This window comes from Patagioenas fasciata, chromosome 3, assembly GCF_037038585.1.
Source record: "Patagioenas fasciata isolate bPatFas1 chromosome 3, bPatFas1.hap1, whole genome shotgun sequence".
NCBI lineage: Eukaryota > Metazoa > Chordata > Aves > Columbiformes > Columbidae > Patagioenas > Patagioenas fasciata.
Window position 1 is genome coordinate 8,132,119 of NC_092522.1, and position 16,191 is coordinate 8,148,309.

Sequence of the window (16,191 nt, forward strand, 5' to 3'; positions counted from 1 at the left end):
AATAGGGGGAACTACTGTTCTGCAATCTTGGCTGCAGATGCTTTGAAAAGCTGGGGGTGTGGAGTTCAAAGAATCCAAGTGTGCTGCATCTCAAATGCACTGTTCAGAGATGGCCTCTGTTAGCTTTGTCATGTAAATAAATTATACTCTGAAAAGAATGCTAGGCAGTGGAAATCTGTGGAAATATGTTCTGTCTCTTTAATAGTAATTCTGAGTCAAACACAGAATAAGGGAAGAGAAAGCTCTCGGTAAAAGTACCTGTGAGGGAAAACAAAGAGCTCTGAGTGCAGGACTGGCTCTTGGTGGCGTTTTTATTATGAACTTGGCCTGCAGCAAAAATGTCCCTTCTTTATACAACCAGCTCCAGGGAGAGCTCCTAGTGAGCCTACATGATGGGGATACAAAATAGAGCAAGAATAAACTTTTGGGCTTCCAAAAGACAAAATGTATGTTACCTCTGGGTACTTAATTTTGAGATTCATTTTATTTGTCGTTTTGAAAATGAAGGAATGCATTTCCCTCACAAGTAGCTGGTTTCATGAAAATACATGATGGTTTGCGTGGCAAGAGTTTGCAAAAAGCTAAGAGAGCAGGAGGGAAGTCTAGATGAACGGTAGTACTGTCCTCATTCAGGAAAGGTATTATCTGTGTACCTAGAAAATGAAAGATAGTTACTTGTTGGAGAGAAGAGCTGTTGCTGCTGGCTGTACTATGCTGTATCTCCTCAGCAGACTGGATTTCTGCTTCTCCCAGGCTAAACAAGAAGCTCAAGTGGACCAAAAGCTGCCTGTGACAGCCTAGCCTGCTCTATTTATAGTCCTTCCCCCTCTCGCTGAAGACTGGCACCTTGCCTCTGGAGGCTGAAGAACTGAAGTGTGTTCTAAATAAAATTATCACGTATCAGAGATGAAATGCACAGGGCCAAAGCCTCTGACGCAGCACGGAGGAGCACTCTGGAAAACCCCTGCTTCGCCCAGGGCCAGGGAATGGAATGTGCTACTGAGTTTGGCTGTAGGGTGAGGGACCACTCTTAGCAAGTCTATCTGCTTGGCATCTCTCTCTTGTTTCCTGTGTAAACCATCCCTGAACGCTCAGGGGAGAGAAGCAGCTGTTTATGGGCACGACTGTAGCCAGAATACAGGTTTGGTTTTGGTTTTTTGTTTGGTTGGTTTTTTACCAGGTGCTGCCCAAATCCTCAACTATTCCAAATTGGGTTTTCCTTTCACATCAGGTTTTCCTTTCACATCAGTCTCCTTGGAGATGACAGTCTTCCAAGGTTTCTGTGCAGCTAGTCTATATTTGGCCTATAGCATGTAGTTTTCTTCCCCCCCCCTCAATTATTTACAGCTTAGCCATGACTTGGATTGAATTTTAAGTAAAGTAAGGCAAGTTATAACTCTGCATGGGAAGCCACAACACAGTGTGTTGTCAAGGTGGGTGGAGCATGACCCCTCGTCTCTGATTTTCCAAAATTCAGCTGTGATATAGAAGGTATTAAAAAACAGAACCACTAACAAAAGAGCCATGACAGAAGACAGGACTGAGGAAAAAGTTCAGTAGCATGACAGCAGCAGAGCATTTACTCACTGAAGTTAGAATGGCTCATGTGTGAACTGTATTAGTTGATAATTACTTACTGCTTGTGCCATCCAAGATAGCAACTGTAGCTGTGAAGTTCAGGCAGCACTGACGCAGGGAATAAATGGCAGACCTGTGAGGTGCACAGCATACACCAGCAGCTGGAAGTGCATGTGTCCTTGGCTCTTCACAGCCATCAATGCCATCAGGGACATCACAGGACTGGTACACAGAAGGAAGACAGGGAATCGCATTGAAAAAAAAAGACACCTGTCCTCTAGTGACACCTTCAGACACAGCTTGCCAATAGAATTCAGTTCACCTTCTCTAAATTATTGCCATCAAGTATATAAGGTAGCAAATAGGGATTGTTTGGCTAAGCTGACTGATTTATAAGGAAGAAGCTACTAAGCTGTGGCCTGGATATTCATCATGGTAATAAAATTGTCTAACTGTAAAGCTGGTATTGACAAACTGCCAGGAAATATGTCGATTTACTATGTTTTTGTGTTTTGTTTTTCCAATTATTAAGCCTGCATTTTCATGCTCCTGATGCTGTCATTGCTGTACTTTCAGTATAGGCACTCTGAACAGAACAACTGCCCACTCCTCGAAGAATCTCTATATCACAGTCCATATGTCTGGAGTGTATTTAACGCCTTGGTGCACACAAGATCCTTTGCAGTGTCAAACATGGCAAATGCAAGTCCTGGCAGTTTGGGTAAGGGTGGTTGCTAACTCAGGCAGGAGGTGAGAGCTGAATTAGTTTGCATGCAGTGTAAGGCATGCACAGGTTCAGCACAGAAGAAAGACCAGCCAGGATGTCTGTGGAGCTGGGCCAGGGCTATTTGGTGTCTTGGTGATGTGGCCAGTTCTAGCCTTGGCCATACAAGGTCTTCGTGCCTTGCTGGCCTTTTTGGGAGGACCTCCTTCTTGTTGCACAGCTCAGCCTTGCAGTTGCACAGTATTGTCCACAGAGGACACTGGGAGTGGGTCAGTGTTGCTCTGCAGTTGCAGGAGTACCTCAGGTCTCAAGGGCCACAAGCAGCTGCCCCGTGCCCTGGCTTTCCTCAAGGCTGCCAGCCTCTCAAGGTATTTCCTGATAAGAACACTGCACCCTGACCTTCTTAAGCGTGGCAGTGAAGCTGTTTTTTCATCACTACGAAAAGCCCATCAGCCACATAAATAAAACAAGCACAGGCAAGCTCTCCTAGGTTGCTTGGGATTTTAAGGTTATGAAATATTTAAGACACTCTTTGAAGCCAGAGGACATGTGGGTTGCAGAATGGCAGCAAGACCCACAGAGCTGCACAGCAATCAAGATCTGATGGGATCTTTCTGTGTGGCAGTGATTCAGAAATAGTAGCTCCGCCTGTTTACCAGGTTGTGTTGTATCTGTTTCCCACTGTGACTGTTAACAGTCTTGCTGTTGAAACTACTCTTTCTTTCAAGTAAATTACTGGTTAAGTCTCCAACCCCAGCTGCTTCCAGTTCCTTCTCTTACAGGCAGAGGCTGCTTACATTAAAACCCACTGATGACAATATCTGTCTTTCAGAAAATACTGAGGACCTGAATTATGCACAAACATTTCCATCAGCACAGAAATGCTACTTTATCCTCACTTTGTAGAGATGTAAATAACTACATGTGGCACAAGGCTTTAAGTTGTTCTTATTTGTGGATTCACTGGGAAAGCCAAGGGAGCTGCACCCTCCTGCCATCTTCCCTGTGGCACAGTGCAGAATGGAACCGGGCACCTCTTCTGCTGCAGTTGTAGCTGTTCTGGCTCCAATTACGCTGGGATGTTGCTCCAGCCTGTCCTGCATCTGTCTGCCAGAAATAATCCAACACTAGCAATGTCCTCTGTGTACTAAAGGCTTTTTCTTCCTGTTCTCTTCAGTTTTTGGTCTTTTGCTTATTGTTTAAGACTTCTGAGACAGAGAAAAAATTTCTTAGGAGTATTTCCAGCTTGGAGCACCGTGACACTCAGGTTTCTAGGCAGCACTGCAGTAATAATGACAAATGACACTAAAAGGTAGGTGCAGCTAATGAAATCTGTTCAGTTTGGTTGCATCCCATGCTAAACCTTTCATTTTCTGAATCATCAATCTTCCTGCAAAGAAGACAGAATCTCTCCTTCATGTTTCTTTCTGGTATAGCTCGACCAGGCAGGGCTCTGCAGCCTGTTCAGCAGATGTGGGGACAGACCTTTCCTGCTGCCTTGCAGAAGTGTGCGGTGGCACAGGCCTCTGGCATCTTCATATCCGGTGGTGTTTTCCCTTCCTGACATTCACATTCCCTTCCTCCCACATCCTGCTGTTGTGCAGCGTATGAGAAACGTAAGAGCAGCCACAGTGGGTTAGACCAAAGAGCCTTCTAGCTCTGTATCCTGCCTCTCTAGGGGCCATGTGCAGATAAATAAATATTAAAAACCCCTTTAAAATGGAGACTGCACTTTGGGTCCTAAGTTTAATTTACTCCAAAAGTTGTCCTAGGCTTCCTGCTAAAATGGAGTATGAAATATATGGCTGTGTTGAATTTACGCACAGAAGCGACCAAGTGAGAATGGTGGAATGCTAATGCATTTAGAAAGAAACCTCAATTTCTAATACAATTTACTTCCACAAGCTTACTGGGAGAGACAGCTATAAAAAACCTACAGCTTTACATACTAATTGGAAGAAATGCAATCTTAGAACAATATCAGAACAAATTCTCTACACATGGTAGATTGCTTTCAATTTATTTATACAGTATCCATATATAAATGCATATAACCTAATAGATATATCTACATCCAGCAAATACAGCTTTGTATGTAAAGTAACCAGATATGGTACCCAGCACTTCACCACATCCTGTCATTTAATCTAGCTGGCATGAACACAAGCTCTTTTGATCTGTACTAACTATCTTTATCTCAGTGTAGATCTCATCCTCCCTATCTGCTATGTCAAAAAAGCTTTAATCAGAGGGTTTAAGCTAGTTTTATTGAATTATATTATTTTTCCTCCCTAAAACAAAGTTACATCAAGCTCAGTTTCCTTCTTTCCATGTACTTCTACATCTGTATTTTGACTAGAAATGTTATGTTTTAAAAAGGAAAAAGAGTCTGTGTTTGGTAGGTTTAATGTCATTCTAATTTAATTTGAGTACAGAAAAAATAAGAGACATTTCCAGAGTGTTTTAACTGAAAGGTGAGTCTAAGTTCACCTGGATTTAAGTTGCCACATACGCTGTCCCCAGGTCCAGCAAACTGTATCACAACATTGAAAATATTGTAGGCTGTACTTCTTTTTCAGTGTCCTGCCAATGCTACAGTTTTTTCAGTTCCTGAAGGTGTGAGACAATCCTATGTGTTAACATCAAGGCTGTTCCCCTTCTTACCCTCTCTAGTGGCTCATGTGCAAACCTGAATATCTTGGGCTCTCCTCCTGGACACACCATCCACCTTCTAATAAATCACAGTAAACTCTCTATTCCTGCTCTGTCTCCTCGCTCCCTGCACATGTCTAATCTCTGTTGAACAGGCAGAGACGTCAGTTACCATAAACACACTATTGAGCCAGGCAGCTGCCTGTAACTGTACTTTTGCAAGTATTTGTCTTCTGATATGCCAGAGGAAACATCAGGTACTCACCCCTCTTCCACTGAGTGGCGAGCGCACGTAGGCAGGTACTAGTGAGCAGACGGATGTGCATACTTCAGCTTGCTCCTACTACACCCTCTTCTGGTAACTTGCTGGTCTGCCGATAAACCAGATTGCAAATTCATTAGACTATACTGCGAAATTCATTAGACTATACTGTGAAAAAACAGGCCTCACAATAACAAAATGCCTGTCCCAGAAATCCCCAATGTGATTAAGGCCCTTCAGACACAAGTATACAACACATACTAGCATCTCCTAACGCTGTCTCCTCACTCCAACCTGGGATTTTAAAAGGTACCGTCTCATACTTGACTTTTTAATGACTTGGGCCATATTTTTACTTTAAACATGCTAGGCTAGGAACTGAAATGAAATTAATGAAATGGTTGTGCAGTGGTCTGCAGTTCAGGTAATACAGGGGCAGACTAACTCACTCTTGAAATAGTTTAAAAAGTGATGTTGCGCAAGTTTGGACAAACACATTTTGAATGCATGCTAGAGGCTGACCAGAGGTAACACATTTCTCAGTTCACTTCCAATGCAGTGTAGCTGTACTCTCGCTCACTTAATCTCATCCAAGTCTGCATTGGCTTAGCATTTTCAGCATGGCCGCTGAACCTCTAGAGGTTTAAGAGAGTCTGACAGAATAAAAGGGAATGTTCTCTGTTCGGATGTCCTGGTTTTCCAGTAATTGCTAGAAAGGGCTTATGGTGGACACCTGATGGAAGTGTCTACTTAGAAAGGTTGAATTATTTAATGAAGCATCTCTGCTGCTTTCATTAAAGCTCACATTAAAAGGCCAAGAAGAGCGATGAGTGTCAGAAGAAGCTGGACTTGCAGACAAAGCAATTCTATTACTTTATTTTCTCCCTTAGGATGACTATAAAGCTTATTACAACCACCTTTTGCTTTTAGTCTGATTTTAGCACCTGGATTTTTATTCTGCCGACGATTCATTAACCCTTTAGTTGTCGCTTTTCACATCCTTCTTTGTATTCACATCGGATTCAGAGCAGAAGAATCTAGCCTATTTTTTTTACATTTATCTTGTCTTCTATGTGAGCATCTCCAAAAGCTTCTGCAGTGGCATTGTTTCTGGGAGTTGGAGGTGTCCCAGCTGGTCTGCACGTCAAGCTGTGGTGCTTTGCATGGCCCAGGCTGTAAGCAGAAGCTTTCCAATGAGGTCAGGGCTATAGGATTGAGGCTCCATGTCTGCTTTGCAAAGAACATTGATTGCACAGGAGTCAATATATACTATATGCAATGAACCAGATACATCATAATAAAGGAGTAATTATATTAAAGATGTCTGTCATCTTGACTACTTCGGAGAAAATATTCAGGATTGTTTTCTGTTGTTTTGGGAATGATAGAGAAAAATCAATAATCATTCATAGGCCTCTCAAATGAAATGGCTTCCATTAAGTACCAGATGGCAGTATAGCTTTCCTTGGATGGATTTTTGTATAGATATCCATATATAAAATCATAATATATTTTCAGAGTGGCACCAACATAAACTAGTTGAATTATATCCGATTTTGGCTGGGATAAATGCCTTAACTCCTCACTCTCTCCCCTTGTAAATCAAACAAGCAACACAGCTATTTTAAGCAGAAAATAAATGCTTATATACCTCATAATCCTTTGAGTGAACTGCCTCAAGAATTCCAAGACCTATGGCACTGAGTAGAGGAACTCCAGTTAACTGAAGTATAAATCTTAGTAGTTTGGAGCCAGTAGCAAATCTATAATAAATACAAACCACTAGAAGGAGACAGAGCCACACTGCATGATCATGAAATACTATGAGTCCAACCTGTGCCACATTAATATGTGGTTACAATCTTCTACAAACAAGGCTGGTTGAATCTGAACATCGATCAGCATGTGTTGCATTTTCCTTTGATCTTGTAATTGAAACAAAATACAGGGTTTAGGAAATAGGACCTTGGCAGAAACTTCCTACCTAACGTTTGGTAAATCAATTAGTCTATCAATCAACTTCCCTCTCTGTATTTCCCTACCTGTGGTATGTGACTACTGAAGTAAGAATGAACTAAACATATGTCAAGTGTTTTAAGGTCCTGTAGACACTTGGCACACTGGACATACAAAGTATTACTTTATGTAGGAGTGCAGGTCTTGCTGTTTCACTGCCACCCTTCAGACTACTGTATTTCTGAATCTTATATATTAAAAAACCACTCTCCTAAATTCCCTTTTATCTACAGTGCATAATTCTGTAGCTGTACTAAAAGATGATCAAGACGAAATAATTGTGTTTTTTGAAAATAAGAAGCAGTTATGAAAATTCAATGAAACATATTACACTAAAATACTAACAGACAGTAGGGATGCCATTCCTTACCCTAGTGGTTCTACTATCCATATGCGTGTCCCACATACAGCTGAAAGGCTCTTGAAGAATCCCAGTGTTTGCTGCTTTCATAAATACTCTTACTAAAAAAAATATTTGTATTGCTTTTTCAGCCACTTTTGGTCGAAACTGAAAACTTGTAAATGTCCGGGAGGAAAAGGATATGACAAGATATAAACAAGTTAACTCCTCCATCTGAAGATCTTTAGATATTCTTCCAACTGTGGCAGCGAGAAAGACTCATCTGCAATTCATGCTGATTTAATTAAAGAAGACATATTAGAGCACTTTGGTGTAAACCAACTTATTAAAAGGAAGCTCACTTTTGCAATATTTTAAACTACATTGAAGGCACAGAGAAATGTACTGAAGCTGGATAAGACCCTGAGCTTCTAGTCCTGGTCCCCCTATGAATACACTTTTCTGCTTTCCCCAGCCTTGACCTTGCCCTTCTCCAAGCTGGACCTGTTTTCCTCGAGGAACCCTAATTCTGACTAAGCCAGCTCAGCACATTCCCTTCAGGCAACCAGCCACGACTTCCATCAGTCACACGCACTCCTGCGTAACCTATAGTTGAGAACAGGACTTCTCCAACCACTCTGAAGGATTCCAGTGATCCTAATCTGCCCTGGAGCAGACAGGCTGCAGGCTTGAGTTACAATATGCTTCAGATAAGATTGTGAACAGAAAGGAGGCAGGAGAGGTCTTTGGCTAGTAATGACAATACTTTTGATACGGATACTGACTTCTGTTGTACTATTTATCAGAATGGAAATCTGTAAAAAGCAGACCTTGTCTCTGGGAGCCACATATGTGCTTGGACAATCTTCTAGTCAGCCAGATCTCACAGTACAGAAATATTCATAGAATCACAGAATCGTAGATTCATTTTGGTTGGAAGAGACCCTCAAGATAACCGAGTCCAACCATAACCTCACTCTGGCACTAAACCATGTCCCTAAGAACCTCATCCACACGCCTTTTAAACACCTCCAGGGATGGTGACTCCACCACCAATGTCTGACAACTCTTTCCATGAAGAAATGTTTTCTAATATGCAATTTGAACCTCCCCTGGTACAACTTGAGGCCATCTCCTCTTGTCCTATCACTTGCTACCTGGGAAAAGAGACCAACACCCTCCATGCTACAACCTCCTTTCAGGCAGTTGCAGACAGCGATAAGGTCTCCCCTCAGCCTCTTTTTCTCCACGCTGAACAGCCCCAGGTCCCCCAGCCACTCCTCATCACACCTCACCAGCTTCATTGCCCTTCTCTGAACTCTGTCCAGCACCTCAGTGTCTTTCTTGTAGTGAGGGGCCCAAACCTAAGGAGCTTTCTTGAGGAGAAACACAGTGGAAAATCACCACCAACAGCGCTACTAGAAACCAACCCGCGCTCGAGGGTGAGGCGAAGCTGTGTGACGTCATCAGAGAGGATATCCCCACCCGGGGACGTCCCCGTGTCAACACGGCGCCTCTAGCGGTGACGGACCGTTCTCTCAAACCAGTTGGTGCCTCCTTTTTTTCCCAGGAAGCCACTGGCGGTGTTTGGGAGCAGCCGGAGATTCGCCGGCTGTTTGTTTCTTCCTCCACTCACACGAGGTGGCCGCTGAAAAGCGCCTTTTCAGCCCCATTCTATCTGTGACGGACAGAAGTCGCCATCACCACCCGACACGTCACCGGCGTCCCGGCCCCACGCGGTGAGCACGGGGAGGGCGGGGGAGCGCTCCGGAGGCGGGTGGTTACAAACGGGGACGCGGCACCACAGCAGACACGCGTGGAACAACCACCACCTCTCGTGCCCAAGCGCCCTGGATATGACGTCACCTTTGCGCGCCGGAGGAGGCTCCACCCACCTCGTCGCTCTACCCAGCCCCACGCGTGGCCGCCCGGAGGTAAGAGCGGCCCTCCCCGCCTCTCCCGTGTCTTCACCCCTCTCTCCTTTCCCCGAGATGGGCTCGCCCACTTTGCCTCCCCCTCCCCGCCGCTGAGTGGTACGGCTCAGGGCGGCGGGGGCCGGGGGTCTGTGGTCTCTGGTCTGTGGTTGGGGCTGTTCCTCACGCAGTCAGCTCGCCCGTGGGACTTCAGGGGCTTCCAGAGGCGTCTGGAAACGGGGAAGTGGACAAGGAATTACTGGAGGGAGGCCAGCGGAGGGCTGCAAAGATGGTGAGGGGTCTGGAGCATCTTATGAGGAGAGACCGAGAAAGCTGGGGCTTCAGCCTGGAGAAGCTGAGAGGGGATCTCATCGATGTTTATACTCAAGGGTGGGTGTCAAGAGGATGGACCAGACTCTTTTCAGTGGTGCACAACGACAGGATGAGGGGCAGTGGGGACAGACTGAAACACAGGAGGTTCCTTCTGAATATGAGGAGAAACTTCTTTAGTTTGAGGTGCCAGAGCCCTGGAACAGGCTGCCCAGAGAGGTTGTGGAGTCTCCTTCTCTGGAGACATTCAAACCCACCTGGACACGTTCCTGTGTGATCTGCTCTGGTGAACCTGCTTTAGCAGGTGGGTTGGACTGGATGATCTCCAGAGGTCCCTTCCAACCCCAGCCATCCTGTGATTCTGTGTGTGGCCTAAGAGCTAAACTTGGCTTCCAGAGGAGCTGTAAGTCAATGTTAAACAGTCCAAGTTGTTCTGTTGTCGCTGTCCAGAATGAGTGGACACTCTGCCATAACTTCCCAGAACTGAGGGTTGTGTGCAATACCAATTTTGTTAGTATAAACACAGTTTTCAAATATAAGATTCAATTTTTATGTACAGGCCACAGAATCAGAGAATCACTTTGGTTGGAAAAAACCTTTAAGGTCATTGAGTCCAACCATTAACCTAACGCTGCCGAGTCCAGCTCTAAACCATGTCCCTAAGAACCTCATCCACAGGGTTTTTTAACACTTCCAGGGGTGGTGACTCGATCACTTCCTTGGGCAGCCTGGTTAAAACAGTTCAGCAGCACTCTTTTCCCATGACAGAAGGACAGGTGATACTGAAAATTACTAAGCTCAAGTACTTTGTAATAAAGTAGATCTGGCTATGATTCTTTCATGTTGCTACAAAAGCAAAGACGTTCCCTTCCTTATGCTTTGTCACAGCGTTGTGACTGCAAGCTTAGTTAATGTTAGCAACTTAGGAGGGCCTTTGACTTGCAAATTAAACTTTAGATTGTGCTAATTAAAAGGCCACATTTTTGAGACAAAAATGGAAAGACTTGATTGTAAAACAAATCAAAATTGAAAAGTGTTTGGCACATATTTTTTTGTTTTAAAAAACATAAAAGAACACTTCCAGTCTAACATACTTGGATATTGGTAATGCTGTGGCAGTATGACCCTTACTAAAGAAATCGAAAAGTACTTAACACAAGGCTGTACCCCAGAACAGGAGAAACTTGAAAGTGATTGTTAGAATTCTTTGGCTTCCTATCAGAAATACAGTGCAGCACTCACAGAAACCTTTCTGATAAGCACATTTCTCTTTGAAGTGGTTTAAGATTTTTAGAATCAATTCTTCATCCGTGCACAGCTGGTCTGCTTCTCGTATGGACTGCCAGCATTTAGTAAAGATTGTTTATTTTTAATGGCAGCAGTGGAAAATTGTAGGATGTATATGGAATGGAATGGTGAACTGAGGAAAAATGTCTATTTTGTTAAAAAAATCAGTGCACTGGAATGGCACTGGTCACCACAGCTCCAGTAGATGTTGCAGAACTGGAGCTGGAAGGAGCAGCACAGAAAGAAGAAACAAAGGGTGAGGGGTAACAATGAGAGTGAAGCTTGATATTGTTAGCTTTAGAGATGATGCCAAGGGGATGCGATTGCATACTGTGAAAGCTTTGAGGTTGCAGACTCTTTGTTCACTGTAACTATTTGCTTTTCTCCGCTCTTCATGCCATCTTGCCATGAAGTATTTTGCTGGGCCTCAGGGTATGTACCACATGGAGTTACCTCCTCACACAGGCAGTGTGCCCCATGCTTGCTCTTCTGTGTAAACTCAATTTTTCTGTGCTGATAAATTGCTTGGGTTCCTCTTTCCTGGCTTCTTCTATTCTGGTTTTTTGTTCTCCCTTCCACATCAGGCTGTGTTTACTGCCAGGCCCTTTCTTCCTGTGCCAGACCAGAGTGCATCTCTGTTCTCCATCCTACAATGTTTTATTTAATCTATTTCAATCCCTGTGAAAACTCCATATCCCCAAATGAGTTTTCCCTGTTACTCACTTCTGTGATTTTGCAGACCCCATTTCTTTGCTGATAGTAGCTGGTCTCCTCTTTGTTAGGTTATCAGCTGTTAAATTCTATTTAGGGGACAGGTAGAAAAGATTTTTGCTCTTTTTCTCCTGCATCAATATGATTGATGGTTAGAACACAACATCCCATAGTTACTGTGTTATGTTCAACCAAAAGATGGGTAAATACGCTATTAATAGTTGAACATAGCCTTGTTACCACAGTCAAATAATGAGCAGCCAAAAATAGATTGAGGTTGCTCATCTAAACAGTAGAGAAAGGTACTGCATGAAATGTAAATACAGGAAATTGAATTTTGATAAAAGGAAGTACTTTTTCACGCATTGCGGAGCTAGTGGCTAAAGGAAACAAAAGAGCTCAGCGGTTTAAAAGGATTAAAAGACTTGTTGGATTTAATTCTGGATATTCATAGTGCTGATACTAGTAAAGGGTGGCAGCAAATTTTATAAGAGGTGGTAAATTCCATGGTTTAGAGCATACATTAGCTAAAGATCGGAGGTGGGTTATTTCCCACTCACTGAAAATTTGGTAGGACAGAAGTACTCAGTTGCTGTCACCAACAAAAACCCACTGGAACAGAGAGAAGATACTGAATTTCATGCACTTGTCTTGTTGAACCTCATGAGGTTCATATGGGCCCACTTCTTGAGCTTGTCCAGGTCCCTCAAATGAAAATAAAATAAAAGGTCTGAGCTCAGGATGAAGAGAAGGCTGCCTACTGCTTAAGAAATAGGTATGAATTAACATGAAGTGTGAAATGAATTGCAGTATTAAGCAGAATGAAAGATGCTAAATTACGTTTGTCTTCTGTTTGCATGTTACAGAATGTTTCAAATACACCATTTTTATCCTGAACCTGGCAGTTTTAATTCCAATGGAAAACCACGTGCATGACACTAACACTTAGCATTTTTAATTCTGTCTTTTGGGGATTCCTATTGCCATGTTGATATATGCATGTAGCTTCCATTGCTTTCATCATGCGTCTTCAGCAAAATCTCTCATAGAGGTACCCAGGGCCTAATTAGAGTTTATATCTTTCAATATGACAGATGCAGTTTTGCTGTGGGAGCGGGTAGGAAGGGATGTTTGGTTTTGCTTTTTAAAGCCAGCTGGCAATTACTTTCTAAGGCTTGTGTTAAAGCACCAGTTATATTCAAATATTATTCATAAAAGCTGCCTGCAAATTGTCTGCAGTTTCCCATTTTCCTTTTCTTACCTTTGTCTGCCAGTCGTGGGTGTGCTTTTCTTGAAAGGAGTCTGCAGAGTTCTCTTCATTCTCCCAAAAGAGAAATGAGAAGATGGACTATTTTGCCAGTTGTGTCATGCACAACCACCTGTGTTTTGTTCATTTTTATTTGCACTTCCTTAATACAGCATTTAACTTGCTTGGATCTTAGATCAGTAGTCACATGAGCACTATGGCAAACTGCTCCTGGTGTCCACCTATTTAGTCTTTTTTACACAAATTGCATAAAATTATGTATTTTCTCTTGCTTTTGCCTTTTCACATTTGTGTCTTTTCTGTGGTTCATAATGTCTGATATTTTCCTCTTTTCCCTTTTTGCAGGTTGAATGTATTACTTGCTCTGGTTTATACTATGCTGGCTGGAGAGAAAACAAGGTGTTCCTTGTTTTCTGAGCAGAAGTTTATATAAATGTAGTCATGTTTCTGAAGAAATAAGAATTACTAGCTGTGGAAACCAATTTTATAAGACAATTTTTGATCAGACTTAAATGCAGTGAATAAGTTTTCTCATTAAAATGGTTTACTTTTGTGATTTAAAGTCCTTTTCTTCCGCAAATATATTTCTTTTTATGCTGTTTTCCCAAAAACTATACAGCAGTTTTTGAGCTCAGGGTTAAAAGGGAAAGTTGTTCCTGGTAGATTGATGTTATGAAGTCATACCACATTTTTCATCACTATTTGTTTGCCTCAGTGTTCTTAATCAAAGTAGGCCTTTTCTATTTTATATTTATGGGTTGTGAACTTTCCTGTGCATTCTCAAAATGATCTTATAAAGTAGTATCATCATGCACACAATCAGATATTACATGTTAATACTTGATAATGAAAATGCTGTCTTATCCTTATTTTCCTTAGACTTCCCCATTACTCACATGCTTACCCAGCAAGTATTTTCATAACTTCTCTTCTCTGAATATTTGTACTGTCCTTAATTTTTCAAGTAGGATCTCTGTGCCAAGTAAATTTCTGAATTTAATTTCTGCTTGTTCAAAATATATAGAGAAACACTTGTAAAACTTTGAGGGAAATCTTGTTTGTGGTTTAATAACTGAAACGTAACCACTGAGGCCTTTGGGTATGTTTGGAGAGTAACTGATGTCGTCTTATTTCCTCCCATCCTTGTCTTTGTTGAGAAGCGCAGGTGTGACTGTGTAGTCTGTGTGTTGGCAGAAACAATTTTGTGGAGTTTCTGGTGTATGTTTTCTAATGTAGCGTTTGTTTGTTCTTGTCAATTTAATGTTATAAAAACTATTTTAGGCCCTTGACTGCTGCCTTATTGTTGGCATTTGCCAGCACTGTAACATATCCTGCTTAGAGACCAGTGAGGCTGAAACAACAGGCTAATGAAAAGAGAGAGGTCACCACACAGCAGGAGTAGGAACTCGCTAGTTCGTGTTGAAATGAACAGAAAACGCAAGTTCAACAAATTCCTCCCCTTCCCTGGGCAGAAGGAGCGGACTTAGCAATGAAGGGTAGTGTGCATGGGCTCGTGTGCAGCCTTCCTGCGTTGAAGACTGATGCATTTTTTTCCCCTTTCCTTCCTAATTGACAGTGTCAAGTACATATTTGTCAGGGCAAACTGAATTCTTTCTGGTTCATGACACAGCAATCATAGAAAAATATATTTTGGACTGTATTTTTTATCTTTCCTCCTGTCTTCCTATTTTTCCTCTGCCTCATTCTTTAGGTCTAGCTTGGGGATATTGGAAAGAATATCATATATATACTCTAGTGCCTGTTTATCCTTGCAACTGCTGTAAAATAGCTCAAGTTAAGTTTTCATTGATAACACATTCCTGCCACAGAGTTTGGTGGTAGTGTTTTGTTTTTCCTGCAGTTTATGGTCGTGGATGATACCCTAATAAAGGGAGAGAGAAAAATGGTAATTTATCACTATGTTCAGGCATGTCCATCAAATTCAGACCATAGTAGATTAAGTATTGTAGTGATGGTAAACTCTGCAGATGATTGTTGGATTGTATTACACGTCTCTTCCTGTATGTCTAAGTATAGTAAATGTGTATTGACAGACACCTTCTAACCAAGTTTAAATGTATTAACACCTGGAAAAATCTAGTTTCTTCGCTATCTTTGAGGGTTTTTTTAATGCTGTATTTAATGACTAAAAGTTATCAACAAACATTGTTTCTGGACTCTTAATCAACCTGTAATGCAAATGGCCAGGACAGAACCAAACGCAAACAATGTGATCATAAATGGCAGAAATAATTGTATTGGTATTTTGTCTTTCCGTGGGGAGCATCCTGTAGATCCAGGTCAGCTTTCTTGTTTAGGTCTTCTGCAGCTGACTGAAACGGTATTTACACGTGTGTTACATGCTGGGGCAGCCAGGAGACCTTCAACATGTCATTGTTAGCATTGTGATTCTGTACTCAATCTGAAAACCAGCTCTGACAAGGCTGAAAAGTCATGCAGCAGAGTAGGATTATAATTATAAACTTTGCAAACAACAGCAGTGAAACTGGGCTTGTTAACTGGCTGATCATATTTCTGGAATCACGCTGGTGAGGTTGAAACTGGAGTTGCAGACAAGCTTGAGTAGCTCCACGCTTGTTTTTCCTCCCCATTTTCCTCCTTTTTGAACTCCATGAGACAATATAAATAAAAAAGAAACCTCTCTCACACATACCATGCTCTTGCCAGGAAAAGATCAAATCTTTATCTAAAACAAACAGCAGTGATGTGACAGCTGTTTGCTGTTTCCTTGCTGTTTGCATGGGCTGTGTGGCTTGGTGTTCTTAGATTTTCAAAGTGTATTTTCTCCGACTTAGGCTCCTGCCCTCCGTACTCAGCGTGTGTGGTGGGATTATCACACTGATTCTAAGTAGGAAGGACTGCAGTGGTCCAGGTGCTCCCATTGTTCTTGATGGAGCTCACCAAATGAGCAAAAAAAAGTATAAATTTGTTCTCTCCTTTAATGTTCGAAAGGTTGTTGCTTGATCAGTAGAAGTTGTAGAAAACAGCATAACTTTAAGTAAAGTGAACTCCCTGAGATAATGTGTGATTTAGGGTCTGAGGGGAATTAAATATTCCAGTTGTAAGCCAGCAGCCAGGCGGCTCTTTAGT

The 16,191-nt window shown here is 42.3% G+C and overlaps 1 protein-coding gene and 1 long non-coding RNA gene across 3 annotated transcripts in view; one reads left to right on the forward strand and one right to left on the reverse strand.

Moving 5' to 3' along the window:
• LOC139827497 (uncharacterized) lies at window positions 1–9,433 on the reverse strand. Its single transcript, XR_011738102.1, has 4 exons — window positions 9,003–9,433; window positions 5,220–5,325; window positions 1,638–1,800; window positions 1–653 (listed from the first exon to the last, which is right to left on the reverse strand). It is a non-coding gene; the product is annotated as an uncharacterized lncRNA (long non-coding RNA).
• The window catches only part of C1D (C1D nuclear receptor corepressor), a 12,980-nt gene continuing 6,125 nt past the window's right edge, over window positions 9,337–16,191 (forward strand). The window contains exon 1 of one of the 2 annotated variants that reach the window (XM_065835621.2): window positions 9,337–9,506. In XM_065835621.2, the coding sequence (XP_065691693.1) occupies window positions 9,429–9,506 (78 nt within the window). In that variant the 5' untranslated portion in view covers window positions 9,337–9,428. Of the gene's footprint in view, window positions 9,507–9,798; window positions 9,876–16,191 lie in introns of those variants that run through there. The other variant, XM_065835622.2, reaches the window with a different exon arrangement.